This window comes from Typha angustifolia, chromosome 13 (genome assembly GCF_048772165.1).
Source record: "Typha angustifolia cultivar Huaian chromosome 13, ASM4877216v1, whole genome shotgun sequence".
Taxonomy (NCBI): domain Eukaryota; kingdom Viridiplantae; phylum Streptophyta; class Magnoliopsida; order Poales; family Typhaceae; genus Typha; species Typha angustifolia.
The window spans coordinates 18,102,286-18,130,104 of NC_133251.1; the positions used below are offsets into that span (position 1 = coordinate 18,102,286).

Consider the following 27,819-nt stretch of genomic DNA (forward strand, 5'->3'; position numbering starts at 1 on the left):
CTAGCAAGTTCTAATCCAAGGAAATATTTGAGATTGCCAAGATCCTTCAATTTGAATTGGCTATGAAGAAAGGTCCTTAAAGAATCAATAACTTGAGAATCAGCTCCGGTGATTATGATGTCATCTACATACACAAGTAAGGCAACAAAGGATTTGGCAGATCCTTTAGTAAAGAGAGAATAATCAGACTTACATTATTGAAAACCATGGAGAATAAGAGTAGTGGAAAATTTTGAAAACCACCTTTTAGAAGCCTGTTTCAGTCCATAAATGGACTTATGTAAACGACATACTAATTTCTCCCCCTTAAGAGTAGAGCTATCTTGAAACTGTTTTCCATACCCCAGAGGCATATCCATATACACTTCTTCAAGCAGATCTCCATTTAAGAAGGCATTGTTCACATCAAGTTGAACAAGAGGCCAATTATCCTTAGCAACAATTGCAAGGAGAACTTTAACAGTAACCAATTTAGCAACAGGAGAAAATATTTCAATGAAGTCCAAACCCTTGTTGAGTGTAACTTTTTGCTACTAAGCGAGCTTTGTACCTTTCTATGATGCCATTAGACCGATACTTAATTTTGTAGATCCATTTACATCCAATAGAATGTTTGCCTTTAAGCAATGGCATGACAGTCCAAGTCTTGTTCATTTCCATAGCATTTAACTCATTGATGATCATGGCAGCTCTCCAATGGTCAAACTTAACATCTTGATAATAAAATTGTCGTTCAAAATTAGATGAGATGCTGCAAAGCAAAAAACTGTGTTGGGAGGTAAATGAACTATAAGATATGGACTGAGTAATTAGATAAGTTGAGGTTGTGGCAGGTAAAGGTGTATTCTCTAAGAGATTGCAATGAAATTCTCTTAGGTAGGATGGAGGCTTAATAACTCAAGAGATTCTCCTAGGAATAGGAAGAACTCGAGAAGAATCAAGAGCCAAGGATGACTCAGAATCTGGTTCAGTAGAAGAACTTTGAGGTGCAGTAGGTTCAGCAATAGAGGGAATTGGAAAATTTGTAGTCTCAGATAAGGTGGAAAATTGACCTCGAACTTGAGCAAAATTGTCAGACAATCCTATTAGAAAAGACATAACGTATTCCATGTGGTACTGATCAACAAGGGCTTTAGTACCTCCAGAGGAACATATAGCACAAGTACAAGCTGATCTATTGTTGCTAAGTTCTTCCCAAATTGTCTTAAGCTTAGTGAAATAGGCACTAACAGTCAATTGACTCTGAGTAAGATTCATTGGTTCACGTCTAAGCTGAAATATACGAGGTCCATTTCTCTGCTGAAATCTTTCTTTGAGATCAATCCATATTTCATAAGCAGACTCAGAGTATATAATAGATGCAGAAATGTCTTTGGATACAAAATTAAGTGTCCATGAAATCACAATATTATTTTTTCAAATCCAAGAATTAATGAGAGGATCAGTACTTACTGGTTTTGATATAGATCCATCGACGAACCCTAGCTTGTTTTTAACCGATGAGGCAATCAACATAGCTCTCCTCCATGAAGCATAGTTGTCGCCTATGAGATGTTGAGAACAAGCACTACACCAGGATTGTCTGAATGATGGAGAAAATTAAGGATTTGATCCATCTTAATGGTAGAACTACTGATCAAAGTATCAGTTGATTTGGATTGAAAAGGCGCGTCAATCGTCATAGCTAGAAATCTCCAGAATCAGCAGCAGAGAAGACAAATAAAAAAAGCAAGCAAGCTTGAAGAGAAACTCTAGAAGAAGAACGCAGGAAGAAGCACTCTAGTGCTCTAAATACCATATTGAATCAACAAGATATTAAGAGAAAAACTGAAAATTCTGTATTCGTTCTACCTTAACCTTCTAGCAAACTAATTGCCCAACGAATGAGAAAAAGGACAGCTGTAATAGCCAAACTAACTTCATCTTAATATAAATAACGATTCGTTCTGACAAACCTAGAAACAGAGTAATAGTATTTTATTTTATTTTTAATAAAGTTAGGCCTGGTTGACAACTGTATCACTAAAAAATATTAAGAACTAAAATAAAACAGTGGGCGACAAATTGACGCTTTTAAATCACCTGTTTTATTTTGAATACATTGAAGTTTAATAGACTCTTAAATACCCCGTCCCACGGCGATCAAAGTATAAGTCAACACTATGCCTCCTCCTCCTCATCTTCTCAAAATTAATTTGTCATGGCTTCCTCTAGTTCTGCTACTATTACTTAATCTCTTCTCTCTTGCTCTCTGCGTTTCGGTCATCACCCATCTCCCAGGCTTCCGGGGACGCCTACCATTCTATTTAGAAACTGGGTGAGCTCTCTCTCTCTCTCTCTCTCTCTCTTAACATTTTCTAATTCCTCATCTTATTTGGATCTGGCATAGGTATGTGAGTGTGGATGAAGAGAAGGGTGTGGAGTTGTTCTACTACTTCATAACGTCGGAGAGGAGTCCAAGCGAAGACCCCGTTCTTCTCTGGCTCACCGGTGGACCCGGATGCTCCGCATTTAGTGGTCTGGTCGACGAAATTGGTCAGTCTTCTCGATCTCTCTCCTAATGGAAAATATGAGCAATGAGACGGGATGGGAGTCCAAGATAAAACCATCTAAATTAAACCTCAACTCTGCCATCGTCTGGTTCAGTCATTCAGACTTATTTCCTTTCCTCCACTTTCCTCTCTCTCTCTCTCTCTCTCCCCCTTATTCCCGCATTACATATATATATATGTTAAATTTTAATTTAAGGCATGAATATATATATATATATATATATATATATATATATATAAATAATCCAGGTATGCTTTTCAAATATTTATGGACAAGCAAAGTGAAAGACAACCAAGGCACTTAAAGAAAACTCTCCACATTTGAAACGCAGGTCCACTGAAGTTTGTGAAAAGCCCGTACAATGGGAGCTTACCAAATTTGGTATATTTTCCAGATTCTTGGACCAAGGTGTGCTGTTCCTCTTCTACTTGCTTTGGTGTTGCATAATCTTTTGCCTTCAACTATATAATGATCTGACTGATCCCCTTCAGGTGGCAAACATTATTTTCCTGGATTCGCCTGTTGGTACTGGATTCTCATTCTCAGCGTCCCCTGAAGGTTATTATGTTGGAGACCTATCTTCTTCCATGCAAGTCCACTCTTTTATCATAAAGGTGGGTGCATATTTCAATTTTTGTCAAACTCCTAAATGAGAAATTTTTGCGGCTTACTAATTCTTCTCCTAACTCGTATTGCAGTGGTTCATTGATCACCCTCAGTTCCTCTCTAATCCTTTCTATGTTAGTGGTGATTCATATGCTGGGAAGTTAGTTCCGTTGATCGCACAAATAATATCAGAAGGTAGCTCTGTTCAAAACCTCTGTTTATGTCAATAGTGTAAGTACAAGAGATTGACTTCCATAGCAGCGAAAATCTTTTTGCCTACAGATCTGATACATTGTAACGACGGACATATTTCAATCATTTTTTGATACATCATGCTTCAAGATGCTACGTCGTTTTTTTTTTTCTTAAATGAAAGGAAAAATAAACAAAATACATGTAGTGTCTTCGGAGTCAAGTTGTTGTCTTGTTGATATGTCCTGCTATGATTTTGGATATGTATTAAGTAAATATGACAACAGAGAAACTTGCACTTCCTTTGTAGAAAAATTTACCAAACACATGGATATACACAAATTTCAATATACTTGCTTTTACTTATTTCTCTGTCACTCACTTATTATATAGCATATTCTTATTATCTAGAAAATTGAATAATACTCTCTCTTGTCATAGTTTTTCCTAACGAATTTCTAGTTGTACTTCCATCCAGGTACCAACTACGGGAATGATCTGGTTCTTAATCTCAAGGTAACTGTTATTATAAATTGTTTTTGTTGTGTGTTGCACGCACACCCAGTTGCCTATATACCAGACTTCTGTTTAGATTTACGTAAGATAGACACATTAAAGGGCGTCTTTGGGTTGCTGGCTTGCTGCCGATGTTGAGGTTCTTGTATGGTCTGATTTTCTTCATGGTTGCAAGAATTTTATTCTCCTCACAGGAGAGGAAGGAGATGCACTTTCTCTGTCAAGGAATAATAATCTGTTGGTTTGACTGCTTTCAGGGTTATCTGATTGGCAACCCTGCAACAGGTGAAAAGATCGATCAGAATTCTAAAGTCCCATATGCTCATGGTGTCGGAATCATATCAGATCAAATATATGAGGTGATTCAATTCTCACCAGACAATTGATTTTTTGAGAGTTAAGACAATTTTTTGTAGCGCACCGATCCTTTCTGTATTTTGCAGTTGGTGCAGAGGCATTGTGAAGGGGAAGACTATAAACATCCTTGTAATGTACTTTGTGCTAAGATGCTAGATACTGTTGAAGAGGTTAGGAAACTGTAGTCACCAAACCTCTACTATGTTAAGGATTATACTATCAGCAAAGAACAGCATGTGATAGAGTTAAACCTCGTTTGGTTGGTTGGTGTATAAGCGAAAGTATTATTATTTATTTATAAATAAAAATGTGCATAAATGTGGTCAATATACACTTATTCATATTAACAACTTATACACTTACTATTTTTTTTTATTCTCTTCTGTAGCTTATTTCAAAGGTTCAGAAAACTAACATTTTGGAACCTAAATGCCCTAGAGCATCTCCTAAACCAAAAAGTAAGGTCGAAAGGATGTACGTAGGAATCAGGTATAGAGAATTGCTCGGACCACCGGAGCCTCCTCCATCTTTCAAATGTAGAGTTAAGTCAAATCTTTCTCTCATCCCTTTGTCTTCTGCGGCTCTGCTCATTTTCATGCATCATTGTTTTAGCTATTTGCAGATTTCTCCTTATTCTCTATAACGCTATTAATGGTTGTTATTTTACTTGCAGACTTATGTTCATTTGCTAAACTATTACTGGGCAAACAGCAAGTCCACACAAGAGGCTCTCCATGTTAAGAAGGTAAACTCTGCCTTTTTGAGATATAACAAGAATGCAATAGATAGAGGAAGGGAAAAAGGAGAATAAGGAAATAATTTATTAGAAATAACAATTAGTGGGTTAGTTAAAAATAGTACCAAAGTTTCATGTACAAGCGCCTTGGAATCAGCATATCTAGCTAGAAGGTTGGTTGGCACCATCTGGAAAGAGCTCTTTCATAGCAATTAGTGAAAACACTTCTCATTGATATGCTCAAGAGGGGTCATAAATGTGTTTAAAAGAAGGCCAGACAATTTTAGATCACAAGGATATACGGAATGCTTATTTCTGAGGATAAAGATTTGAGGTGTATAGAAGCTATATTATAAAGGTTTGGGCATATTACATGTAGAAAATATTCAAACTGACTCTTTGTCTTTAGACTCCTTGGAATGTCTTGATGAACATAGAGAGAAAGATTGAGGAAGAAATTGGGAGGAAGAAGATGCTAAGTTCAAAAGAATTAGCTCTCTGATTGAATTAGGTCTATGAGATATTTTGTTTTATATTAGGCCTATGTTCTCTCCCACTCATTTGAACTGACTGGCCATTGGCGGAAGATTTTAACTTTATAGTAGGAAAGTGAACATTTGACGTATTAATCAAAGTTAATGTCCTGATTTGTGAACCAGCTTTGTCTATGAATAAGTAAAATGAATGGATATAAGACTTGTCGTATTGTCTGATTTTGTTGGTGACAAAGCCCTTAACAGCAGAGTCTGAAAAGCAGGGAACTGTGAGGGAGTGGCAGAGGTGCAACGATGACTTACCGTATACAAAAGACCTTCATAGTAGCATTAAACACCACTTAAACCTTACCAGCAGAGGCTACCGTGCTCTCGTATACAGGTAAATCCACAACCGGGCTTGGTATTGTATAGCTGTAATCACATTGTTATCTGTTTTTTTTTTTCTCTATCCTGATGTGGCTTCATGTATTCTTTTCTTCTTCGCAGTGGAGACCATGACTTAGTTGTACCGTTTCTGGGAACACAAGAATGGGTAAGATCCCTCAACTTCCCAATTGTGAGTGACTGGAGATCTTGGAATTTTGGAGGCCAAAGTGCTGGGTAGGCTTCCTCTGATGCAATCTACTATATATATATATATATATATGTCCAGCATTGCTCTTCCTGATATTTTCATGTAAACTTATCCAATTTGTTCTTCTCCTTATTTCATAGGTTTACCATAACATATTCCAACAATATGACATTCGCCACTGTGAAGGTAGAGATGCTTTGCTTCTTTTGCCTGTTTGTTTGTAGAATAGCGTCTCTGATGCAAAGTTTTTGGTTCTATATATGTAGGGAGCGGGTCACACAGCTCCAGAGTACCGTCCTAAGGAGTGTTTGGCTATGATTCGTAGATGGCTATCTCTTAAGCCTTTGTGATCTCGTCTCACGAGAACGTATTTGTCACCATTGTCATGTTCTACTGCAATATAACTGGGTGCCGTTCTATCAATGAACGGCCTTTGGCTAGCAATGAATGTGAAGAATCTTTTGAACCGGATAAAGGCTGTGTATGAATAAAATACACAAACGCACATATCTTTTTCTTATTGATTGAATTGCATACCCTCTTTTTATTTTTATTTATTTTTTATTGATATAGATTGAATTGCATATCTGAATGGGTTAACATAACATGTTCAGTCTTGAAGAAATGAACAAATAGAGGTGATAATGGCTTACAGATATCATTTCCAAACATGGAGAAATACCGGTGATACAAGAGGACAACATTACCACGAGGACTTCCTTTGGAATCGAGAGATAACATTGCATATTTTCCGTTGCATTTCAGTGCATCATCCTCTATTTAGTTGGAGCCGATCTACTTAATGTTCTACTGGTCCTATAATAGATTTTGCTGATTTTGCCTCCGGAATAAGTTTTGCATGGTTACCAAGTAAAAATGAAAAAGTAGGTATCAGAATTAGCTATACTAATATTTGATTTATTCTAATTTATTACTATCTTATTTTTTTTATAAAAAATATTATGAATTATGTTATGTTATGAGTGACTGAGACCATCTCTTGGATTATTGCACGACAGACACCTTCAATCTGCTTAAATGGAACGTTGGACGACAGTCGACAGAGGCGTTATCGCATCGCCATCATGTACTAGGTGCTCTTAATTATGTTTCCGGAGAATTGAGAGGTAGTTCGCTACGATTTAAGGATAGTCTGGAGTGTTTTTGTCCGATTCCAAACTTTTTTAAATAAAATAGGCTATACCGCAAAAAATCATATTTAAGGTTGTTTGTTTCACTGTTAGATTTTGAAACTCTAACCAATTAGCATTTATATAGTTAAATTAACGAAATAAAAAAAAACTAATTTTATTTTAAATTATATATATATATATATAACTCACTATTATTTTATTTTAAAATTTTAGATCAAACGCTAACAGATTTAGCTAAGTAGTCTTAGATTTTTTTTTTTAATTCATTTTTGTTTGTTGCATAGATCAAATGCGGATCAGAAAAAAGACAGTCGATTTTTTTATTTTTAAATTTCTATATTTTTAGATAAAATACTGAATAATTCAGTATTTTATTAACACTTATTTAATCTTAAATTTAATAACATGGTTCGCCGTCTAGATGGCAACACTTTTATCCCTCCATTAGTCTACGGACTTTACCATCACGGCAAGACAATGAACTAAAAGACGAGCAAATTAGACATCTCCGTCTCGTTCTCACCAACGCTTTCGTAGCGAATGATGTCATAAAAAAATGCAACGAACTCATTTGACATATGCAGCTAATGGAGGGTAACGATCAGTCATCCAAATATCCTAGAAATACAGAGTTACTTCCGTTACTTGCATAAATTGGCTACGACTTTTGGAACTTCGTTTAACCCTACATTTCCTTCTGGATCACTAGTGACCGCCGTAGTCATGTTATCTTCTATACTTTAGTTTTTGTGACCCCAAGTGCTTCCCAGCCAATTAGAGTTGTCCTTTTATATGTGAGTAATTTCCACACACAAGCAATATTTACTTAAATTGCTTCCGATCGACTACTCGGAGCTAGAGGGGGGAGACGAGAAGAATAATGGCGGCAGTTAAAGAAAAGACAAAGCTTTCTATGATCTCTCTGCTTATGAATTTATTGTTGTGTTCCTTACGGCAGAGACATGTGTCAGCTCTGAACACCATCGCAACTTTGCCGGGGTTTGAGGGGCCTCTACCTTTTTATCTGGAAACTGGGTACGCAAACGTTTTATTATAGCCTTGCTTACATCTCATCCATCGTGCATGCGTTGGTTTTGTGCTTTGCGCGGTGGTGATGATCATGTAAATAGATCTTCCTTCATATCTTAAGGTACGTGGAGATTGATGAAGAGAAGGGCGTGGAATTGTTCTACTACTTCATAAAGTCGGAGAGGAGTCCGGAGGAGGACCCTCTCATGGTATGGATCACTGGTGGACCCGGCTGCTCCGCCTTCTCCGGATTAGTCTTTGAGATTGGTAAGTGGAAAATTTCTTCAGAGCTCTTAACTTGTTCGAATATTCTATTTCAGTTTCAATTTTTCTTTTTCTTTTTTTTTTAAAAAATATTTATATTCATCAAACGTGAAAACTCGCTGTGTTAAGTTATTACGTACTATCATCGCATTTGCCCGGCTAGTTGGACCAATCGATATTGTGTGTGTGTGTGGTTGGGGGAGGATCTCTGAGTCTTCACTCAAGTCCAAAGGCTAAGAGTCCTGTGGTTCCTGCAAATTTTAAATCGTTATCGGAGTTGACGTAGCTATTTGTACCACAAGAAACATTTTGTAAATGTTTTTTTTATTTTATTTAAAAAAAAAAAAAAAAAAAAAAGAGTTGAGGAATCGGCGTGCGTTTCAGTTTGTGGGACAAGGAGTGGTGCAATATGCTAATGTCATTCCTATATCCTCCTAAAAATCAAACAATGTTGTGCAGGTCCTCTAAAATTTGACGTCGCAGGGTATACAGAAGGTCTCCCAACATTGATTTACAACCCATCCTCCTGGACCCAGGCTAGACTTCTCCTCTCAAATTAATTCCTACATATATTCATCCGATCGAGAAATAATTAAAAAACAATTTTTTTTAAAAAAAAAACTTATGTCGATCGTAATCCTTAGGCTAGCAACATCATCTTTCTTGATTCGCCAGTGGGGACGGGTTTCTCTTATGCCAAGGTGGAGGACGGCTACAAGACGAGTGACACCAAATCAGGACGCCAGATCCTCACGTTTATTACAAAAGTAAAAAATAAATAAAAAAATCTATCCCTTTACCATCTTTTTTCCCTCTCTATCTCTCTAATCACTCAATGGCGATTGATAGCTAGCACTAACTCTAATTTTATCTCCTCTCTTTGGTGTGCAGTGGCTTGTTGATCACCCCGAATTTAGGTCAAATCCCCTCTACATTGGTGGCGATTCCTACTCCGGCATTACCGTACCAATTGCTACAGTTGAAATCGCGAACAGTAATTTCTCCTCTCCTATGTTATTTGGTGATTGAATTGGAATTGGAGGACTCTTACGAGCAAGAAATTCTATTAGTTTTATTAATTAGGATTATCGTTAAAATTATTCTTCTGTTCAATATGTTCCATCCTTTCTATAACTATGTCACCTTTTTACGTGCAGGTTTCCAAGCTCGAGATGAACTGCATCTTAATCTCAAGGTCTGTTTAGACTTCCTTTACCTTTCATGGAATTTCGTGTACTCTAGTAAAAGAAGACGTCAGAGGAGTGGCCCAAAAATTGGCATCTCTGGCCATCTGTGCAGAATTATACTCTACTCAGATAGTTCAATTTCTTCTATAGTTATTCTTCATATATATATGCATGCTTTTTTCCTATTGTATGTGCATTACCCATTTGGGTTGTTTAAATAACATGGTTCCACCAGGGTTATCTAGTCGGCAACCCGTCAACTGATTTTTATGGATTTGATGGCAACTCCAAAATCCCATTTATGCATGGGATGGGACTCATATCTGATGAACTGTACGAGGTGACAATTAATTTCTAATGCTACCCTCTATTTTATCTCATTATCTATCCTTTGTGTACATATCTCCTTACGTACCGCTAAGATGCATCTTCAATTACCTAGATCTCTCTCTCTATATATATATTACATAATTCCGCTCCTCTAAATGGGTGCATGAGAAGAAAGAACAATTATTTCTGTCATGTATATATGTATATATATATATATATGCTAACTGATCCATCCTTAAAACTAGTGATTAACTTTTTGAGTAAAAAGCGAGATGTCTTAGATTTTTGAGGCTAGGCAAGGTAATATTTTTGTGAGCTGCTAACAACCAATTCTGTCTTCTTAAACTGTATTTATGCTCTTTTAGACTTGTGCAGTTCTATCAGTTATTTATTTCTCTCATTCTCCTTTCTCTAGTCAGCCAAGAAAACCTGCGGTGGGGATTATGTAACTCCTAGAAATGCTCCATGCTCAAATGATATACAAGCGATATATCAGGTGGGAAAGATATTTGATTCCAAAGGCATGTATATGATTTTAATTACCACGTAACTCGAATTGTTCTTCAATATATATATATATATATATATATATGCAGTGTGTAAGTGGCATCAACGTCGTTCATATTTTGGAGCCAATATGTGGCTATGCAAGTCCGAAGCCTTATGAAATTCACGCAAGCAAAAGGAACTTGATAGATGATCACATTGCACAATTGCCATTGTTAGAGTTAGGTCTCCCTGTGGAATGTAGGGTAAGTAAGGCGTAGCAAGTTTTCTACTCTCCCTGCTGATTCTTATCTTTCTTAAATTTAATTTTTTTTTTCTTCTTCTTTTCAGTTTTTTGAGAAAGGGTATCCTTCTCACCTTATTATGATTGAAAGAAAATAATTCAGTCTGACATTTTGCTACAGGATTCAGGATATAGACTCTCCTACTTGTGGGCAGACGATGATAGTGTGAGAAAGACTCTTGGGATTCACCAGGTATAATATCCTCACCTCGTGTTGCACTGAATGAAATTAAAATAGCACATAATGTAACAGCAAACTGCATGCGTACCACCCTTCATTAAAGTTGTAAATGAAAGAGAAGAAGAGCATTTTAGTCACACACACAATTATGGATGGAATTCTTCGTTTAATTTCTTTCAACCAAAATTCACTTAGGTAATCTTTTGGTAAAGTTGCAAAAATGAAAGAGAAGAATAGCATTTTAGTCACACACACACACACGCTAGGAACTATATAAAATATGATCCAATGAGAGGCGTATTTTTGCAAATATTCCTGAAGAGGGAGTCAATATGCAAATATGCCCCCAAGAGAGAGTTTTGACTAAAACGTAGGTGGCGTTATGCAGAGATAAAAACCCAACTTATAATTTCTATGTTAAGTGATTTAACCTGGAAGAAACTTGCTGTGCAGGGAACAGTACCTTCATGGAAGAGATGTAGCACTCTCCAATATTTCACAAACGATGTCCAGAAAAGTATAATATATCATTTGAATTTGACTAGCAGAGGTTACCGAGCTTTGGTATACAGGTTATATCCGTATCCCTATATGCCATTAATCTCTCGATCTTAGTGTATGCAATTCTTCCAGTTCCAATGTGTGCGTGCATTACTTGTTTCAGTGGTGATCATGACATGAACGTACCTTTTGTGGGCACACAAAATTGGATAAGATCTCTCCATCTCTCTATCATAGATGACTGGCGATCCTGGTGGGTAAACGGTCAAGTTGCAGGGTGAGCTCCAATAATTAATTGTATTAAACAATTTCACACATCAAGTCTCAAGCTCCAAAGAAGAATTTCAAATTTCAAGCTACTACTGACTGCCTAGAGCATCTCTAATGGATTTCTTTATCTTCGGTTTCGCAGATTCACAAGGAGTTACTCGAATGACCTAACATTTGCGACTGTGAAGGTAAAGCATACACCGTCGTTACAATTACTAGTAACAAGGAACTGTCAGCAAATTGATGCTGAAGATGATGATGCCAGTGTATTTTTGTTCTGACTTCTCATCTTCTTATAGGGCGCTGGGCACACTGCTCCAGAGTACAAGCCAAAGGAATGCCTAGCCATGGTTGATAGGTGGCTTTCTGGTCTTCCTCTTTGATGTGCTTCCCCGTTCCGTTCCCCTTTATTTTGTTGGCTGAATTTGTCACCAAACATTATAATATATATATATATATATATAGCTGCCTAATAAGCTATCCTTCTGTTCAAAGGAAAGGAAAAACTTATAATTTAATTATTCAAGTCAAAATCTAAGAGGTACGATTCTGGGTAAGAGTTCTGATGCATTGTTGTAAATAATTAAAATATTCAAAGTTCTTGTCTTATGCAATCTTCTCATGTCATTAGATAAGTTGGCTATAAATAAATTTAAGGAAAAAAAAAATCACATGACAGAAACGTAAATTTTATTATTGGAGCAACATTGAAAATTGGGGCAAAGGCACAATTGAAAGTGTTTTGTTACACTGTGGATTTAGCCATGAACCCTGAGAAGTGAGAGCCCCTCGTATGAGTTCCCACCCACAGCTACAGCCGTCAAAGCCTCCTCTCTCACCCTCCCCGCACTTGCCCGCAACTCCTCATCCTCCATCAACTTCCTTATTCCTCTACTGATCTCTTCTCCTCTCACCACCTCCTCTTCCGACTCCCAACTCCACTTCTCCATCCAAATCCCCAGCCCACTCCTCGCCACTACCTCGGCATTCACCCTTTGGTCCCCTCCTCTCGGCCACGCCAAGACCGGCACACCGTAGAAAGCCGCTTCGGTCACCGAGTTCCAACCGCAATGGCTAACGAACCCACCAATTGATCCATGTCTCAACACCTGTTCTTGCTCCACCCATTCCTTCACCACCAATCCCCTCCCCTTCACTCTCTCCATAAACTCATCGCCTAACAGAGCATCCAAGTTGTCCCCCTTATCCTCCTCTTTATCCACCACGCTGGTCTTAACCACCCACAGGAATCTACACCCGCTAGCTTCCAACCCATACCCCAACTCCTTGATCTGGTCCTTGGACATGGCCGTGCGGCTCCCGAAGCAAACATAGACCACTGACCGCCTCGGTTGCTCATCCAACCAGGGCAGCAGCGAACCACTTTGGCAGATATAACCAAGAGGTTGCAGCAATGGACCGACGGGTATGACTACGGGAAGCCCCGGTAAAACCTCCCCGCCATTTAGAGCTGTGAAGGTCTTGGGCTCTAAGGTTCCGAAACTGTTGACCAAGATGCCACTGGCTTGTAAGAGGGCTCGACCGCTTCCCACGAATTGGGTCGTGAAGAGGTGATCCGGGTTGTGGAGAGCAGGGATGATCCATGCCTTTGGTAATCTCTGCAGCCCTGGGATGTCAATGTCTCCGATGCCGGCGGTGGTTTTGGTGTCTTGGTAGACTGGGAAGTAGGCACAGAGAGAGAGCATCACGGCAGAGGAAGTGAAGAAAATGTAGCTCTTAAGTCCTAAACCAACGGCGACGGGGAGGTAGGTGGAAGCCAAGCTGATATCTATGATAAGAGCGGAGATCGGCGGCGAGGAGGAACCGAGGAGAGGAACGACGAGGTTTGCCGATTGTCTTATGGCCTCGAAGTGGACGAAGAAAGGGTCGACGGCGGCGAAGGAGGAGCTGACATGCGCGGGGAGGTGGAATTCGAGGGGATGTATGCGTGGAAAGGTGGCAAAGAGGTAGGCTACGAGGTGGGACTCGGCCGAGGACACTGTGGGTTGGAAGGAGACGAAGGAGACATCGCAACCGTTATCGGATAAAGCGACGGCGAGGCGGCAGAAGGGTATCAAGTGACCAATTCCGGCACTCGGGAGGATGACGATGTGCGGTGGCCTCTGCTCGTTCGAAGCTGCCATCTCCGGTGCTTGCCTGGCGCGCTCCCGATGGGAAGGATGGATGGAATCCCGAAGCTTTGGAGAGGAGATGGTAGTTGAAGTAATTATAAAGATATAATACGATTAATTGGTTTGACAGGTTGATGGGGAGGTAGCTGCAGCCTACATTCCAATCGGGCTCTAATTGGGCCTCCATATTTGTCCTATAATTTTTAAGTTATTTTAAAATTTTAATTTTTTATAATAATTTTTTATATATTATTTAAAATTGAAATGTTATAAAATTATTCAGATAATGCCTAAAAATATGAAAAATCTTAAAATATTGTCAATAGATTTAACGAATTGAATTAGATCGGATCACATTAAAAGGAGATTGGGCTCAATAGATTGAATATAATTATCTTATTTGTTATTTAGTTTAGTTAGAGTCTTTGTATACCAAGATTTTATTTAATTAGCTAAATTTAGCTCTTGAAAATATTCGTAGAATATTCTACACATATCCAAATAATATCAAAACAGTTAAATAAGATAGTTAACCTCGAGATCTACAACTTTAATATTCATGACTTCTTCAGATTAATCTATCTACAATGAAACAAAGAGTTAATCTGAAAAGATAAGGAAAACTGATTTTGTTGGTTTGGTTTTAACTTAATTGTTGATTTGTTAGGAGTTGTTTGAAGTTGTTTAACTTAGTGAGGAGTCCATATATATGGAGGAAACCTAATTAGAGTTTGTATGAGTATAACGATAATCATCTTATTATTGGAATTAATTTTAGCCTTATCTCATTCTCTTTATCTCTAGCCATTGACGCCCTCTCTCATCTCTGTTCTTCCACCGCTCAAGTTTTTGGTCGACTTATTTCAAGCTCTATTCTCCCTCTTATACAATAACTTCTTCCCCTTCACATCAATAACTGATCAGAGTTTTATAACCATATAATTTTAATTAAGAAACAATAACATTAAGATAATATATTAAATAATTCAAATTATAATATATAAATATATATTATATTAATTAAATAATAAAAATACAGAGTCCAGTGCTCTTTGCGCAGTGGGTAAAAATAATAATAGTAATAATAAAAATAGGTAACAATGATAATAAAGAGCAGTGGAGTAATTTATATACCGAATCATTATCACGTGTAGCATGCCTCAAACACTGACACAACCACCTACAATATTATACTGCAAATTTGTTAAGCCATTTAACCTATGTATGTTATATCACGTGTAGCATGCCTCAAACACTGACACAACCGTGTACTATACAAGATTCCGCTAGCTAAGCCATTTAACCAATGTTTGTTAAATATCATTATCCCTTTTCTTTTTATTGAACACCAGATCGATAGAGGTTCCCTATAGTTGATAATGACTTCTTTTTTAATCTCGTCATCTTACCGTTGGTTTGTATTTGTTTTTATTAGATCAAGGAATACTGCGACAGATGGATCGAGAAATTAACAGAGCTGTTTATAGTCCACATGTGATGCCTTGTTTATTACAAATTCACGTTGGTAGAAGGGTTGTCACCATCCCAATTAAAAATATCTCTGCAATTCAGCGTCCAATGATCTTTCATAATGTAAACAGAGGTAGGTATAGTGAAACGGTCAGGAGACGAAATTTCATTAGAAAATTGAATTACATTCAAAAGACAGGGTGAAACCAGCAGCCACTCCACAGGAGGCGGCACGCTTGCTAACAGCAAGCCTTGCTAGACAATGAATAACAAATCCTAACTAAGGGCTTACAAGACATCCACCTGATAAACTCTTTTTTTTTAACTATTGGATAAATTGTCCAACTAATATTTACCCGTATTCCATGCAACCATTCATTAAGCCCATACAGAGCAGAAGTGCGCTCCTCCAGGAAGATGGCCTTGCCCCCACACCTCCAGCTGCCATCCACCCAACCAATCACATCTCCTAGCTTTGGGCCAACAGATTCGTAGATTTAAATTTCGAGCCGGCTCGCTCAGGCTGGCTTTTGCCCGGTTAGAAAGCAGCCTAACTGCAGGCTATATGCATATATATATATATATATATATATATATATATATATACACACTTGAATACTTATCAGGTAATAAAGATGCTCATAGCATACTATGCCTTTGCCTATACCTATGCCTATGTATTATATGATAGAGTGCAAAGAGTTCTGCAGTAATAAATGTGATGTCAATCCCCATCACTAAGTAGAGGTCTAGGCTTGTCAAGTCTAGAGAGCACTTGTTTAAATAGCTAAGGAGCTCACCGTTCCTATTTATTTCGATGAATAATTTAAAAGAGAAAGCATTTATTAGTAATGCCCTCGTGGTTTTCCATTTCAATCTCTCCCTTCCCACTCCAAACTCCGACGGGGAGAGGAAACATTTATTGGAGCAGTGAGCAAACTTTGCATCAAAACTGAGAGCGACAGAGAGTAACGGATAGGGGTGTAAACGAGCCGCTCAGACTCGGTTCGAAATTACTTTTAAATCTCATAATGTTGCTCAGGCTCGAGAAGGTAGCGGCGTGGGCGGTGGCAACATGGACAGCGAGGAGGCGACGAGGAGGAGGAGGAGGAGGAGGCCGATGAAGAGGAAGGCATGGCGCCGTGGTGGTGGCTTGCCATCGTTGCCGATGGAGGCCGACAGGGAGGAAGTAGGTGGCGGCGCGTGGGGTGATGTTAGAAGTGGTGATCGGGTGGATGAGGATGAGGATGAGGATGAGGATGAGGATGAGGATGAGAATGAGAATGAGAATGAGGGTGAGGGTGAGGGTGAGGGTGGGTGAGGTGAGGGTGAGGGTGAGATGGGTGGGGGAATTGAGGATGGGGAAGGTGATGTGATGGGCAAGGTGAAGTGATTAATGAGGGGGGTAGGTGAGTGTGGGGGCAGGTGAGGGTGATGTGTTACGGGTGAGGATGGGTTAATAAGGGACACGTGGCAATATTTTTTTATGCCACGTGTCCTTAATTATAGGGAGTCAGGCTATTGAGCTTATCGAGCCGAGCCTGAGCGAGCCGGCTCCAGCTCGGGCTCGGTTCGATATTAATTTCGAGCCTATTATGATGGCTCGGGTTCGGCTCAGCTCTGATCGAGCTGAGCCGGACTCGAGCTTCACCCGAGCTGCTCGTCAAGCCTGACAGCCCTAGTAACAGAGAGAGGAAGAAATCAAAGAGGATAAAGAACTCAAGAGGCAAGACGTGCCTAACAAAATCTGCCTCCTCCTACTCCTACGATCTCCTCTTCCTCTATTGATCTTCTCCTCCTTCTTCGGCAAGTCGTCGCCACCGTCACCTCATCCTTTGATCAGGCTCAAACTCGGACTGACTTGGCTTGAGCTCGTTTCAATTTACAAAATTGGAGCAAGAGCCCGGTGCACTCCAAACCGGACTCCATATATATTAAAATAATAATATAATATATATTATTATATTAGCTATTTTAAATTACTTAATAGATCATCTTAGCGTTATTACTTTTTAATAAAAAATATATGGTTAGAAAACTCTCATCGAGATCTTTAAAATAAATTTTTTTTAGTTAAACGCCTTAATGTTTAATGTATTTCATATCTAATGTATTTTTATTTTTAATATTTATATTGGGGATAATTTTGAGTAATTATATTTTAGGATATATAATTTATTATACTCATTTTTATAAATAATAAAAAATTTAAAATTTAAATTACTTTAAAAATAATTTAATATTAGACTCATTTTTATAAATAATAAAAAATTTAAAATTTAAAATAACTTAAAAATAATTTAATATTATACTCATTTTAAAGGTCTCAATGAGACCTTTCCAATGATATTATTTTTATTAAAAACCGATTAGTAAAATTAATTATATATTCAGTTTAACTAACTAAATTATTTAATAAAAAATACAAATAAAATTAAAATTATTGAACATAATAATTATTAAATAATTTTATTATTTTTAGAAATTGAAACGTAAAATGGTGGGACTCCAAATTTGAAGTTCCACTATTCTCAGCTTTTAGAGTTGCTGTCGTATCTAAACTAAAATAGATAGGAACGAAAAAAGAATATCAAAATATAAACAGGGGTATTATAACTGACAAGAAGACGAACAATAATTTGAATGATGACCAATGGCAAATATTTCCTGGTTCGGTTCCCTACGTTAACGAGAGAAAGAATGGATCGATGAAGTTTTATCCCCAGCCGAAGACCCAACAGAAGTACTCATCCGCAACAACAGAAAAATCCCGAAAGGCAGCCACACCCACGACACCAATCGGAAGCGGAAACCATGGAGTCTCTTCCTTTTCTCATTTTGTATCTTCTGGTGCAGGCCTTGTTATGTTCTTCATGGCATCTGACTGTGTCAGCTGCGAAGACCATCACGAGCCTACCTGGGTTCGACGGGCCTCTACCCTTTTCATTGGAAACCGGGTAAGTTTTAGCTAGTTAGTTGTATGGTATGGTGGATTTATTGTTTGGTAGAAAAAATTTCTTAATGAATTGTACTGGTTTCATCTCATCTCTCTCAGGTACGTGGAGGTAGACGAATTGAAGGGGGTGCAGCTCTTTTACTACTTCATAAAGTCGGAGAGGGACCCAAAGGCGGATCCTCTGCTTCTCTGGCTCACGGGGGGACCCGGCTGTAGCGCCTTCTCCGGATTAGTCTTTGAGATAGGTAAGATGTGCCTCAATAATTTTCTAACAGATGAGTTCCAAGATTACAGGATCATGATCCACAACCTGCAGCTTTAGAGATTTGAACAGTCCTGAATGCTTTCTCCTGTTTGAAATTTATGCAGGACCGTTAAACTTTGATGCCCCAGGCTTCAAGGGTGGTCTGCCAACCCTACGCTATAGAAATTACTCTTGGACAACGGTTTGTAGTCTAGTCAGATCTCTCTCTCTCTCTCTCTCTCTCTCTCTCTCTCTCTCTCTCTCTCTCTCTCTCTCTGTTCTCTCTCTGGGTCTTGTACTTAATTATCTTTTAGGTGAGCAACATTATATTTCTTGATTCCCCGGTGGGAACTGGGTTCTCGTATTCCACAACGGAGGAGGGCTACAATTCCAGCGACACCAAAGCAGTGAACCACATCCTCATTTTTCTTAGGAAGGTAAGAGTAGATTGTGGACTGACCCCTTGTACATTTCTTGGATCATCCATATACAACTGGGATTAGTTTTCGGGCCGTTTGATGTTATATGTGTGTGCAGTGGTTTGTCCAACACCCGGAGTTTAAGACGAATCCCCTTTACATCGCCGGTGATTCCTATTCTGGCAAGATCGTCCCAGCTGTCACCCTTGAAGTTGCATCCGGTGATACTCTTTCTTCTTTCGTTGGTTAATCCAGTAGCTTTATTCCGATAAATCAAACTTTAAATGTCGTTCGCATCGTTAAATATTGTACTCAGTAGACTATGGCATCACATATATCTCTACGTATTTTAAGTTGTTAGACAAGTTGTTCTCTCGTGACATTTTTTTTTCCTACCCCAAAAGTGCACTATCATTTAGCAACATCTTCCAGATGTTTCAGAAAGAAAATGAAAAGCTTCATACGAATGAAACATGCTTTATGAGGTCTATGAAGAGTGAATCAAGCAAAGCGTTTATTTCCTTTATAGATAACCATAGAAACGCAAATCTGACTACTTTCTAACAGGATTTTTTTTTTTGCGTCTCTTTACAGGTAAAGCATCAAGTGATGAACCACTTTCCAATCTCAAGGTTGCAGCAACTCTCAAAAGAAAAGAAAAAACAAGTGTAGACTTGTCATTATTCATAGCAGATATAATGTGCTTTTTTCTCTACTCTTTTCTGTTATCTTGGTGATCACTTAATGGTCTGTTCTTTTTGTTGATTATCCTATACCATTTATTTCAATTATTGTGAAGAGGCGAATCAGTGACTGGTTCCACAACTAGAGTATCTCCAAAGTGTTTCACATAATAAATGATGTATGTTTCTGTGGGACTATAACATTAACATATTAATAAGACTTCTTGGCTTTCTGATCCAAAAACAGAGGTACATAATCTACCCAGATAACTGCCCGTGTAGACTTCTGCAAGCCCCTTTATGCTTAAATTTCTTTAGATTGAGAACTATGCCTATATAGCAGAGGACTACTCCAAGAATCTTTCATTAATGATTACAATGAGCGAAGTTATACTGCATTCTCTTAAGCGGTTTTATGATTTTAACACACTATAGGACTTCCCTTCTTAGTAATGATATTATTGCTCTTTCACTTTCATCTTCTAGGATTTTCTTGTGCTGTTAGGGGAAAAAACTAATATTACATATGGTTGGCTCATTCTTCTATGTTGGTGATCTCCTTTGATGAACATGATAACAGGGTTACCTGCTTGGCAACCCAGTGACTGATAAAATGTTCGATAATAATGGCAAAGTTCCATTTGCTCATGGGATGGCACTAATATCTGATGAACTCTATGAGGTGATAAGAACTTTTTATTCATTTTTAATGCATTTTTTTATTAGATACCCATTTCTGATATCCAGATTCTTGATGCTTTTTGTTTAGTATCTTGCTAAATGTCTTGAACAATCAAAATCCTAAAATTATTTGTGATTTTTAAATACATTGCTAAACCTTTCTTTTTGATTGGAAATTAGATGGAAAGGTGGTCGTGCATAACGTATACATATGCTAGTATACAGTTAAATATAATCCTTGCCATAAACATTGATTTTCCAACTGGGAAGCTGAACCCAATATAACCATAATAAGGGGAATGGTTTTTCATTAATTTCTATTTACTGGCTAGGTTTTTTTTTGCACTATAAAATATAATCATGAAGAAAATGTATTTTACACTCTTCAACTGTTCTATTACAGTACCTTTATACTTTATATTCAGGATGTGCACTTCTTTCTTGCAGTTAGCCAGGAAGAGCTGTGGAGAGCAATATAGCAGTCCTAGAAATGTGCGATGTGCAATTTACCTTCAAGCTGTAGATAAGGTGGGAAAGATCTTCAGTAGGCAAGTATCTTTTTCATATCTGTAACCAAAAGGTTTTATAATATGCAGTGTACTGAGGTCGTCAATGATGCGCATATTTTGGAGCCAAAGTGTGAATTTATGAGCCCGCATCCGGACAGAGTTGCTGCAGATAGAAGGAAATTGCGACTAGACCATAGTAATGAGTTCTCTTTATCAGAACCGGCAATTCCTCCTTTGGAATGTAGAGTTAATGCCCATCACAATCTCTCTCTCTCTCTCTCTCTCTCTCTCTCTCTCTCTCTCTCTCTCTCTCTCTCTCTCTCTCTCTCTCTCTCTCTGTGTGTATGTTTTGATGCTTTCTTGAAGAAAAACTTCTAATATCTACCATTACATGCTGCCAGAGTTTTGGATACTTGTTGTCTAAGTTTTGGGCAAATAATGATACCGTGAGACAGGCTCTTGGCATTCATGAGGTATAGCATTTTCAATCCTGCACTTAAGAATCAAGCACCAATCCATCATCGGATGTATCATGCATGCTGCTGCTATTCATTAGACCCCTTATTATTCTGCTTAATTGCAACAATTGACACAAGATATTAAATACACTGCACATTTCTTTCCTGCATAAATATATATATATATATATATTCTTCAAGTTGAATTGCTTGACACAAGAAACATGATATTTCTTATTCATGAACCAGAAGCTCAGGGACTTGGATTGATTGATTTCATGCAGGGAACTGTTCCTTCTTGGCATCGATGTTCTGATCTACCATATATAAAAGATATCCTGAGTTCCGTGATATTTCATCTCAAGCTCACCACTAAAGGTTACCCAGCTTTGATATATAGGTGAAATCCCTTGCCATTTATCTCATCTTCTTCACTGCACTTGCCATAAGAAATTGCTTTTTATACGCTATACCAAATGTCACTCTCAAGAGTTGCACATTGCCTCATGCAGTGGTGATCATGACCTTCTTATACCTTTTATTGGCACGCAAGCGTGGATTAGATCTCTTAATTTTTCCATTGTGGATGACTGGCGGCCATGGTCTGTAGATGGGCAGGTTGCTGGGTGAGTTCAAATTATGTGAATCGTTTCAGACATTATTCAGCTCCAAAAGCGAGTTTCAAATTCTTTTTTACCTTCAATTTTGTTTACCTTTCTTTCTACTTACTGTTGGATTCTCAGATTCACAAGGACTTACTCTTACAACCTTACATTTGCAACTGTGAAGGTAAGTGCTTTCATTGAGAATAACAATATAACGTAATAGCCAAATTGATGTGGAAGATGATGCTTCAAATTAAAGGTTTTTGTCATATAGGGTGCAGGGCACACTGCTCCAGAGTACAAACCAAAGGAATGTCTGGCAATGCTTGACAGATGGTTTTCTGGCGCTCCTCTATAATGGTGTTTCTTATATATGTTATTATTATTATTATCATTTCTTTTGTAATTATAAGGGGGCGTTCCTACCTTGCATATGGAGTAGGAAGATTTAAGAAGCCTTACCATTCTTTATGAACGGCTGTAATTGAAGCTTCTTCATGTATTCCTACGTAAATTTATATATCGAAAAAATAATTGTCTCCTTATCTAAGCTATAGTTTCCGAGCCCGTTCGTAATTAATGAAAAAAAATTACATGGAAGACTGGGTTATTTTTATTTTATTTTTAAGTGGTGGCAATCTTTTGACATAATTTGATAATATATTCATATTCCATTGTGTAATAAATTAGAAATGATTAATATCGCATTATTATACACATGAGATCTAAGGTTATCATGTTATTACCGGATTTCAGAGGGGAAACGAAGTGAAGGGGCAACTAGGGTGGTCACCCATGTAGGGTTTTTCTTAGCTTTCCCTCCTCTCCTCTCCTCTTATGTTAGCTTCCTCCAGAGGATGATCTCGTATCAAATTAAAATTTAAATTAATTGAAACTTAATTATTCCAAGAAAACATATAGCCCTAAAATAAGTTTATGAGCATTTAAATTTTGACGTAAAAATTTACATTATAAAGTTTGAGCTGGGAGTTTGATTGAGCCGCCTCATGATCAAACTCGGGTTAAAAATGAACTTTTAGCTTAATATCGAGCCGACATCGAGCGGTGGGGGCGGGGGAACTACTTCCAAAATCCAAACCCGAAATGAGAATGCCAAAATTGATTATAAAATATAGGCTGTTTAATTTGTAGTTATCTGATGGGCCTGCAGCCCACAACTCAGGAGTCAGGACCCAAAGAGATGGGCCGGATTTTATAATTTACAGGCCCAAAATTACACACAGGACGCGGGATGGGATCAGGATATCTCCTCTCCCTCCCTTACTTTCGACGGAATTACATCCGCCTACGAATAACTTAATAATAACCTAATGGCTCAGTAAGCGACAGGACGGCTCGTCGTTGCCTGGATGATGGAGAAGAGGAAAAGAGAGAAGCGGAGGACGAAGTTTCACGAGGCACTGCTAAATCTCTACCATCCCCCATCTCCTCCTCCTGTAAGCTCTACTTTTCTCTCTCTCTCTTTCTCTCTTGATTTCGCCGTTATTATGTGATCAGAGAAGTATTCTCCTTTATAATCCATGTGGGCGAGGATTGCGGTACCAATTGAGTTCGACTGACTGAAATATTCTCCCCACATATTAGATATATCAGGTGGAAATTTTTCACAAAGGAGGAAAAAAAGAAAAAAAAAAAAAAGGAGAGAGGGATCTTTTTATTTCATCTTTACATGTATGTTGCTGGGTAAATGAGTTGGTTACGTTGTTCTTGAAATTATGTCTGTTACGCATTGAATAGATAAACTTGAATGAAGAAGAATCAGTGCCAACTCTTTCTGAGGACATAAACCTCGATTTTGACCCAGGTATGGGAAGATATAGTAATGTATAAATTAAAAACCATCAGGAAACATGTTCTGACTAATATTTGGGGCAGAAGATGGTGATTATGTGGAAAAGGAATGTTCACCAAGTAGTGCAAGTGATTCTGATCCTAAAAAGCTCACAAGGGCTCAAAGAAAGCGACTTCGGAAAAGGAAGCTGAAGGAAACTGCGTTCACTAGAAGAAAGATTATTGGTCCACTTTTGCCGTCTACTTACCAGGGTCAGGAAGGCAAACATTCTGATAGCCAAAGGAAGCCTTTGGAGAAAAATAATTCAACTCAGTTAGGTTAGTAATCAGAATTCAGAACTTTAACTCAGTTTTCTGATGAGAAGTGTCAACATAATATTCTAATTTTGCTTGCTGTTTAGAACATAAGATAAAATATATCTAAATTCTGGGTTTGCTGGTTGGAGCTGCAATTCACTTGCAACCAATCTAATTTTGGATAAGTGATGTTTTATGCTGTTTCACTAATACCACTATTATATTACCCTAGTATTGTGTTTGTCCATGGTTTTGAGATAACTCTTAAACCAACAATAAAACAGTGGATATGTTTTTCTTGTAGCAATCTATGTTCTTGTTTGTGAAAAATTCTGAGTACTTTAAGTCATTTTATTTGCCGCAGTAACTTCTTATGCGCAAGGAAATGTGCTGTATTTATATGATCAGCAGAGTGGATTTTGTTGTATTATGTACTCTGAATTCTCCCATACATCGTATTATTTTGTGTTCTGATCTTCAGGTGTCTGAGAGGGGTTGGATGAGCATGTCCGATGCTGAAAGGTGTCTACTTGCACATGCATTGTTTGATGTTTGCAACAAGTGCTCCATCTTAATCATGCGTCCTGCATAACTTTTCACGATTACCTGCCAATACTTGAGTAGATCCAGGGACAGTTTGGGTGGTGAAGTTGATGATCTAGCCCTTTATTATAATATGAATGCAGCTCCCGAAATGGACATCACACAACAGCACAGGGTCTCAGTTGTTGGACATGCAATATTTTAACAGTGGAAAGCAAGAGATTCAAAAGGACTTGTTGCTGTGTTGCCAAAGATCATTTATTATCTGGAGTTTAAGAAATTTTGCAGGCCAGCCTGTTGTGTGCATTAGCATTATTTCCCCTTGCTGCTGACCATCAAATCACTGCATATTCTGGCTAACAGAAGTATTACTTTGGTGGATGTCAAAGGGTGGGTGCTCAACCAGCAATTTGTTGATAGTCGATGTCAATGAGACATAGACATTATTAATGAGACTTATTAAGGGATATGTTGTCCACAGATTGACTATAGTTTGGAAATATGTGCCCTCTTTGCCTAGAAATTTGGTTCTTGTGTTTTGATCCTCTTTTAGATGTAGCACTGAGTTGGCTTGGAATTTGGCTGAGAGGAAGTTAAGATGGGTGAGATGTGGCAAAGCTTTGGTCTCACTGCATCGTCGGAGATCTGCTTGGGCATTACTTTGCGAAATTATTCTCACCTAAGTGTTAGGGTCTTTTTTTTTGTGTGTGTAGACTTATTGCAAGTTTTTTTGTTGTTTCCTGGAATAGACATTTGAATCTCTCTTTCTTCGGGCATGTACTTTATTCGTCAGCTTGAGTATCATCTTTGACAAGATAAAACAGATTTTGTCCTGTTCTTTTAGAATGTGTGTTATTAACCTGTACCACAAGCTGAGATCTTCTAGGGAGTACTGGATCAGGTTTACTTCGGTTAGTTGTTTCATCATCTGCAAATGCAACTGTCTAATTTTGACATAACAGGGCCTCTATTTTGTATTCTTTCTTCTTTCTTTCTTTTTTTCTTTCTTTCTTTCTTTCTTTCTTTCTTTCTCCCTCTCTCTTTTTCTTTTATTTTATTTTTTATTTTCTCACTTTCTCAAAAGAAGAAGAGAGATGTTTTCCGCTGTTGACGTACTCACTGGGCTGTAATCTCAGTTAGTTTGAAGGTTCCAGCATGGTGATGTAAAGGAATTCGGAAGAACATAGTAGCATACATCACTTTCGAATATAGAGGCAGCCAATTGTAGTGTTCTGCCATAGAAGCTTGATTACTTCTATTGGTTTCGCTGTCTATAATTCTGTAAATAATTTTCTGTAAATTCTCCATTAGTTTTACAGACTGTTGAGAAGCTTTTTTATTATTTTTTTCGGTTGCAATTTGGAATATCTACATATTAGCAAAGAAATATTAGACAGGTCGATTCTGTGTGTCAGAAATTTTGTTTTTCTTTTATCAGTCCCCAATACGTTCTTTGTCAAAATTACTGTTATGTGAGGATTCAGAGACTCGTCTAGTAGTCTGAGATATTATTTGATACTATGGTAATTTCCTTTCTATCTGATCCACTTAAAATCTGAGATTGTATTGAATACTATGGTTGTTTCCTTTCTATCTGATCCATAAGTCTGTGGTCTAGCTTGGTGCATGCACCGATACCTTACTCTTGGTAGAAGAAAAACAAAAGTGGAGAGAGTGGAGGTGGGTGATCGATCATCCATGGCTCTGCCTCCTCATGGAATTCCACCTCCAGTAAAGGAGACAAGTCTCTGCAATCTCAGGCGACTCATGAAAGGAAATGAAATAGGCAGGAGGTGTCTGCTGCCATTATTAATATCGACAGCAGCAATCCCTGAAGTCAGCGAATCAAAGAAGGCCCTTCTCCAAGGTATCTACTGCAATCGAACAATGGCATGTTTCCAGAGTCAGTGGAGAGGAATATCGTGTGCTTGATCATACAAAGTAAACTTACCTTGCTTTTATCCTGTAGAGTATCTCAAGAGGTCTAAAGAAAATAAAGAAAGAAATGACAAAGAGGTCGGAGTTCCATCCCTTGTTTTGCATAAGATAATCAATCCACTTAGATTAGTAACTTACTGGTTGATTTATTTTTTCCAGAGGCTTGACGACTTCTACAAGCGGAACTACAAGGACTACTTTGGGTTTATCGAAGGCTCGGCAAAAGATAAGAAAGAGGAGCTGCTCTCTGAATCTGAAAAGGGCATCCTTGAGTGGCTTCGGAAGAACAAGAATTGATCCAAGTTTCTGATGCTCTCTCAGTAAATAGTTTCAAGTCAGATTGGTTCCTTTTAACAGGGAGGAGATATCTTCATTGGACTTGCGATGCGTACTCTTGTTATTGTATCTAAATGTTTGCAATAAATCTGGCTTTCTTTGTATCTTTCCCAACATCTCTCTGATTTTGCTAATGGGAAAAACCAACAAAAATGCTTTGCTCCGTCGTACATATATAGGTGGTAAGATAAACTTCAGATTCAAATGACCTTGCAAACTACACGAATTCACAGATCACATCCTTCATGTACAGCTCCTGGCAGAGAAATATTGGTTAGCAAGGTATCGTGTTATTGGAGTCAGCCAAGGAGCTCGAAGGAGCATGGAATTCCTTAGTCGATGTCAGCGATTGTGACGGAATTCTCACTCCCTTAGTCCATAAAGATACTTGCAGTGCTATTTGACATAGAGGACAACAAGCTTTTCCTTTGGTGCTGTATGAGTCAACCCTAAATAGCAGAGCAAATTGTAGAAAGTTTATATTCTCTGATCAATTAATCCTGACAGAGATATTCCCAGATCACGAATCCCAATACAAATTATTGTCATTGTATATGCTTAAGAATATAAGTTGCTGCCACTGAGGAATGTGGAGGCCAAGTCATAATCTTTACCGATTACCAATCCCTATAATGTCCAGCGACTTTGCTCCTTCACTTCCTCCGAGTTACCTCGATGGTATAGTTCACTCAAGAGTTCAAGGAGTAGATATTAATTTGCCCACATTGAAATACTTCCAACTTTTCAGATGGGAAGATGCATTAATTGATCTCAATAAAGAAGACAACACTGTAATCCATGAATAAGAATTAGCTCAGTATAGTTAGTGGTTTGCTTAGTTGCTAGAAAGTGGTGTGAATAGACTTTAATGGATTAAGTTACAGATCTTCAAATATATATATATATATATATATTGGTCCACGAACTACCTTCGTACTGCTACGCTCATATGATGATCTCAGGATTGAGTTGCAAGTCCAATCCTTTCAAGGAAAAGAC

The 27,819-nt window shown here is 38.0% G+C and overlaps 5 protein-coding genes across 10 annotated transcripts; 4 read left to right on the top strand and 1 right to left on the bottom strand.

The window, feature by feature from the left end:
• Positions 1-2,138: 2,138 nt before the first annotated feature.
• LOC140774153 (serine carboxypeptidase-like 17) lies at positions 2,139-6,567 on the top strand. The gene is made up of 14 exons (XM_073117027.1): positions 2,139-2,317; positions 2,390-2,535; positions 2,885-2,961; positions 3,045-3,167; positions 3,252-3,354; positions 3,830-3,867; positions 4,125-4,226; positions 4,311-4,394; positions 4,613-4,765; positions 4,898-4,969; positions 5,718-5,836; positions 5,944-6,057; positions 6,172-6,217; positions 6,298-6,567. The coding sequence occupies exons 1-14, from the start codon at positions 2,163-2,165 to the stop codon at positions 6,379-6,381; spliced, it is 1,416 nt and encodes a 471-aa protein (XP_072973128.1). The 5' UTR covers positions 2,139-2,162; the 3' UTR covers positions 6,382-6,567.
• Positions 6,568-7,881: 1,314 nt separating this feature from the next.
• Positions 7,882-12,281, top strand: LOC140773558 (serine carboxypeptidase-like 2). The gene is made up of 14 exons (XM_073116177.1): positions 7,882-8,220; positions 8,336-8,481; positions 8,938-9,014; positions 9,123-9,245; positions 9,370-9,472; positions 9,636-9,673; positions 9,901-10,005; positions 10,411-10,491; positions 10,592-10,747; positions 10,907-10,978; positions 11,420-11,538; positions 11,631-11,744; positions 11,880-11,925; positions 12,037-12,281. Exons 1-14 carry the CDS (start codon positions 8,066-8,068, stop codon positions 12,118-12,120), a joined length of 1,419 nt encoding a protein of 472 aa, XP_072972278.1. The 5' UTR covers positions 7,882-8,065; the 3' UTR covers positions 12,121-12,281.
• Positions 12,282-12,394: 113 nt separating this feature from the next.
• LOC140773559 (UDP-glycosyltransferase CGT-like) lies at positions 12,395-14,016 on the bottom strand. The gene has a single exon (XM_073116178.1). The coding sequence runs from the start codon at positions 13,879-13,881 to the stop codon at positions 12,496-12,498; it is 1,386 nt and encodes a 461-aa protein (XP_072972279.1). The 5' UTR covers positions 13,882-14,016; the 3' UTR covers positions 12,395-12,495.
• Positions 14,017-17,962: 3,946 nt separating this feature from the next.
• Positions 17,963-22,494, top strand: LOC140773060 (serine carboxypeptidase-like 2). 2 transcript variants are annotated; one of them, XM_073115403.1, is made up of 15 exons: positions 17,963-18,116; positions 18,196-18,296; positions 18,395-18,540; positions 18,665-18,741; positions 18,854-18,976; positions 19,077-19,179; positions 19,553-19,626; positions 20,222-20,323; positions 20,770-20,850; positions 20,919-21,077; positions 21,233-21,304; positions 21,574-21,689; positions 21,802-21,915; positions 22,033-22,078; positions 22,169-22,494. In XM_073115403.1, exons 1-15 carry the CDS (start codon positions 18,048-18,050, stop codon positions 22,250-22,252), a joined length of 1,467 nt encoding a protein of 488 aa, XP_072971504.1. In that variant the 5' UTR covers positions 17,963-18,047; the 3' UTR covers positions 22,253-22,494. The 2 variants fall into 2 exon arrangements, with proteins under 2 accessions (XP_072971504.1, XP_072971505.1); XM_073115404.1 differs by having other exon boundaries at positions 17,964-18,116; positions 19,553-19,590.
• Positions 22,495-23,209: 715 nt separating this feature from the next.
• On the top strand, positions 23,210-26,926 carry LOC140773061 (uncharacterized). 5 transcript variants are annotated; one of them, XM_073115406.1, is made up of 6 exons: positions 23,210-23,351; positions 23,653-23,719; positions 23,791-24,024; positions 24,485-26,413; positions 26,516-26,562; positions 26,644-26,926. In XM_073115406.1, the coding sequence occupies exons 4-6, from the start codon at positions 26,173-26,175 to the stop codon at positions 26,779-26,781; spliced, it is 426 nt and encodes a 141-aa protein (XP_072971507.1). In that variant the 5' UTR covers positions 23,210-23,351; positions 23,653-23,719; positions 23,791-24,024; positions 24,485-26,172; the 3' UTR covers positions 26,782-26,926. The 5 variants fall into 5 exon arrangements, with proteins under 5 accessions (XP_072971507.1, XP_072971506.1, XP_072971508.1 ...); XM_073115405.1 differs by having other exon boundaries at positions 23,794-24,024; XM_073115407.1 differs by lacking the exons at positions 23,653-23,719; positions 23,791-24,024.
• The last annotated feature ends 893 nt before the right edge of the window (positions 26,927-27,819 follow it).

Bases quoted from the DNA above. Each gene is read 5' to 3' on its own strand.
- LOC140773559 (XM_073116178.1), bottom strand. From the start codon at position 13,881: ATGGCAGCTTCGAACGAGCAGAGGCCACCGCACATCGTCATCCTCCCG.
- LOC140774153 (XM_073117027.1), top strand. From the start codon at position 2,163: ATGCCTCCTCCTCCTCATCTTCTCAAAATTAATTTGTCATGGCTTCCT. The intron at 3,355-3,829 runs GTAGCTCTGTTC...ACTTCCATCCAG, and splicing joins CGCACAAATAATATCAGAAG to GTACCAACTACGGGAATGAT. The intron at 4,970-5,717 runs GTAAACTCTGCC...TCTGAAAAGCAG, and splicing joins AGGCTCTCCATGTTAAGAAG to GGAACTGTGAGGGAGTGGCA.
- LOC140773558 (XM_073116177.1), top strand. From the start codon at position 8,066: ATGGCGGCAGTTAAAGAAAAGACAAAGCTTTCTATGATCTCTCTGCTT. The intron at 10,006-10,410 runs GTGACAATTAAT...TCCTTTCTCTAG, and splicing joins TATCTGATGAACTGTACGAG to TCAGCCAAGAAAACCTGCGG. The intron at 11,745-11,879 runs GTGAGCTCCAAT...TCGGTTTCGCAG, and splicing joins GTAAACGGTCAAGTTGCAGG to ATTCACAAGGAGTTACTCGA.
- LOC140773061 (XM_073115406.1), top strand. From the start codon at position 26,173: ATGCACCGATACCTTACTCTTGGTAGAAGAAAAACAAAAGTGGAGAGA. The intron at 26,414-26,515 runs GTATCTACTGCA...TTTATCCTGTAG, and splicing joins AAAGAAGGCCCTTCTCCAAG to AGTATCTCAAGAGGTCTAAA. The intron at 26,563-26,643 runs GTCGGAGTTCCA...TATTTTTTCCAG, and splicing joins AAGAAAGAAATGACAAAGAG to AGGCTTGACGACTTCTACAA.
- LOC140773060 (XM_073115403.1), top strand. From the start codon at position 18,048: ATGAAGTTTTATCCCCAGCCGAAGACCCAACAGAAGTACTCATCCGCA. The intron at 19,180-19,552 runs GTGATACTCTTT...GTCTCTTTACAG, and splicing joins CACCCTTGAAGTTGCATCCG to GTAAAGCATCAAGTGATGAA. The intron at 21,078-21,232 runs GTTAATGCCCAT...ACATGCTGCCAG, and splicing joins TTCCTCCTTTGGAATGTAGA to AGTTTTGGATACTTGTTGTC.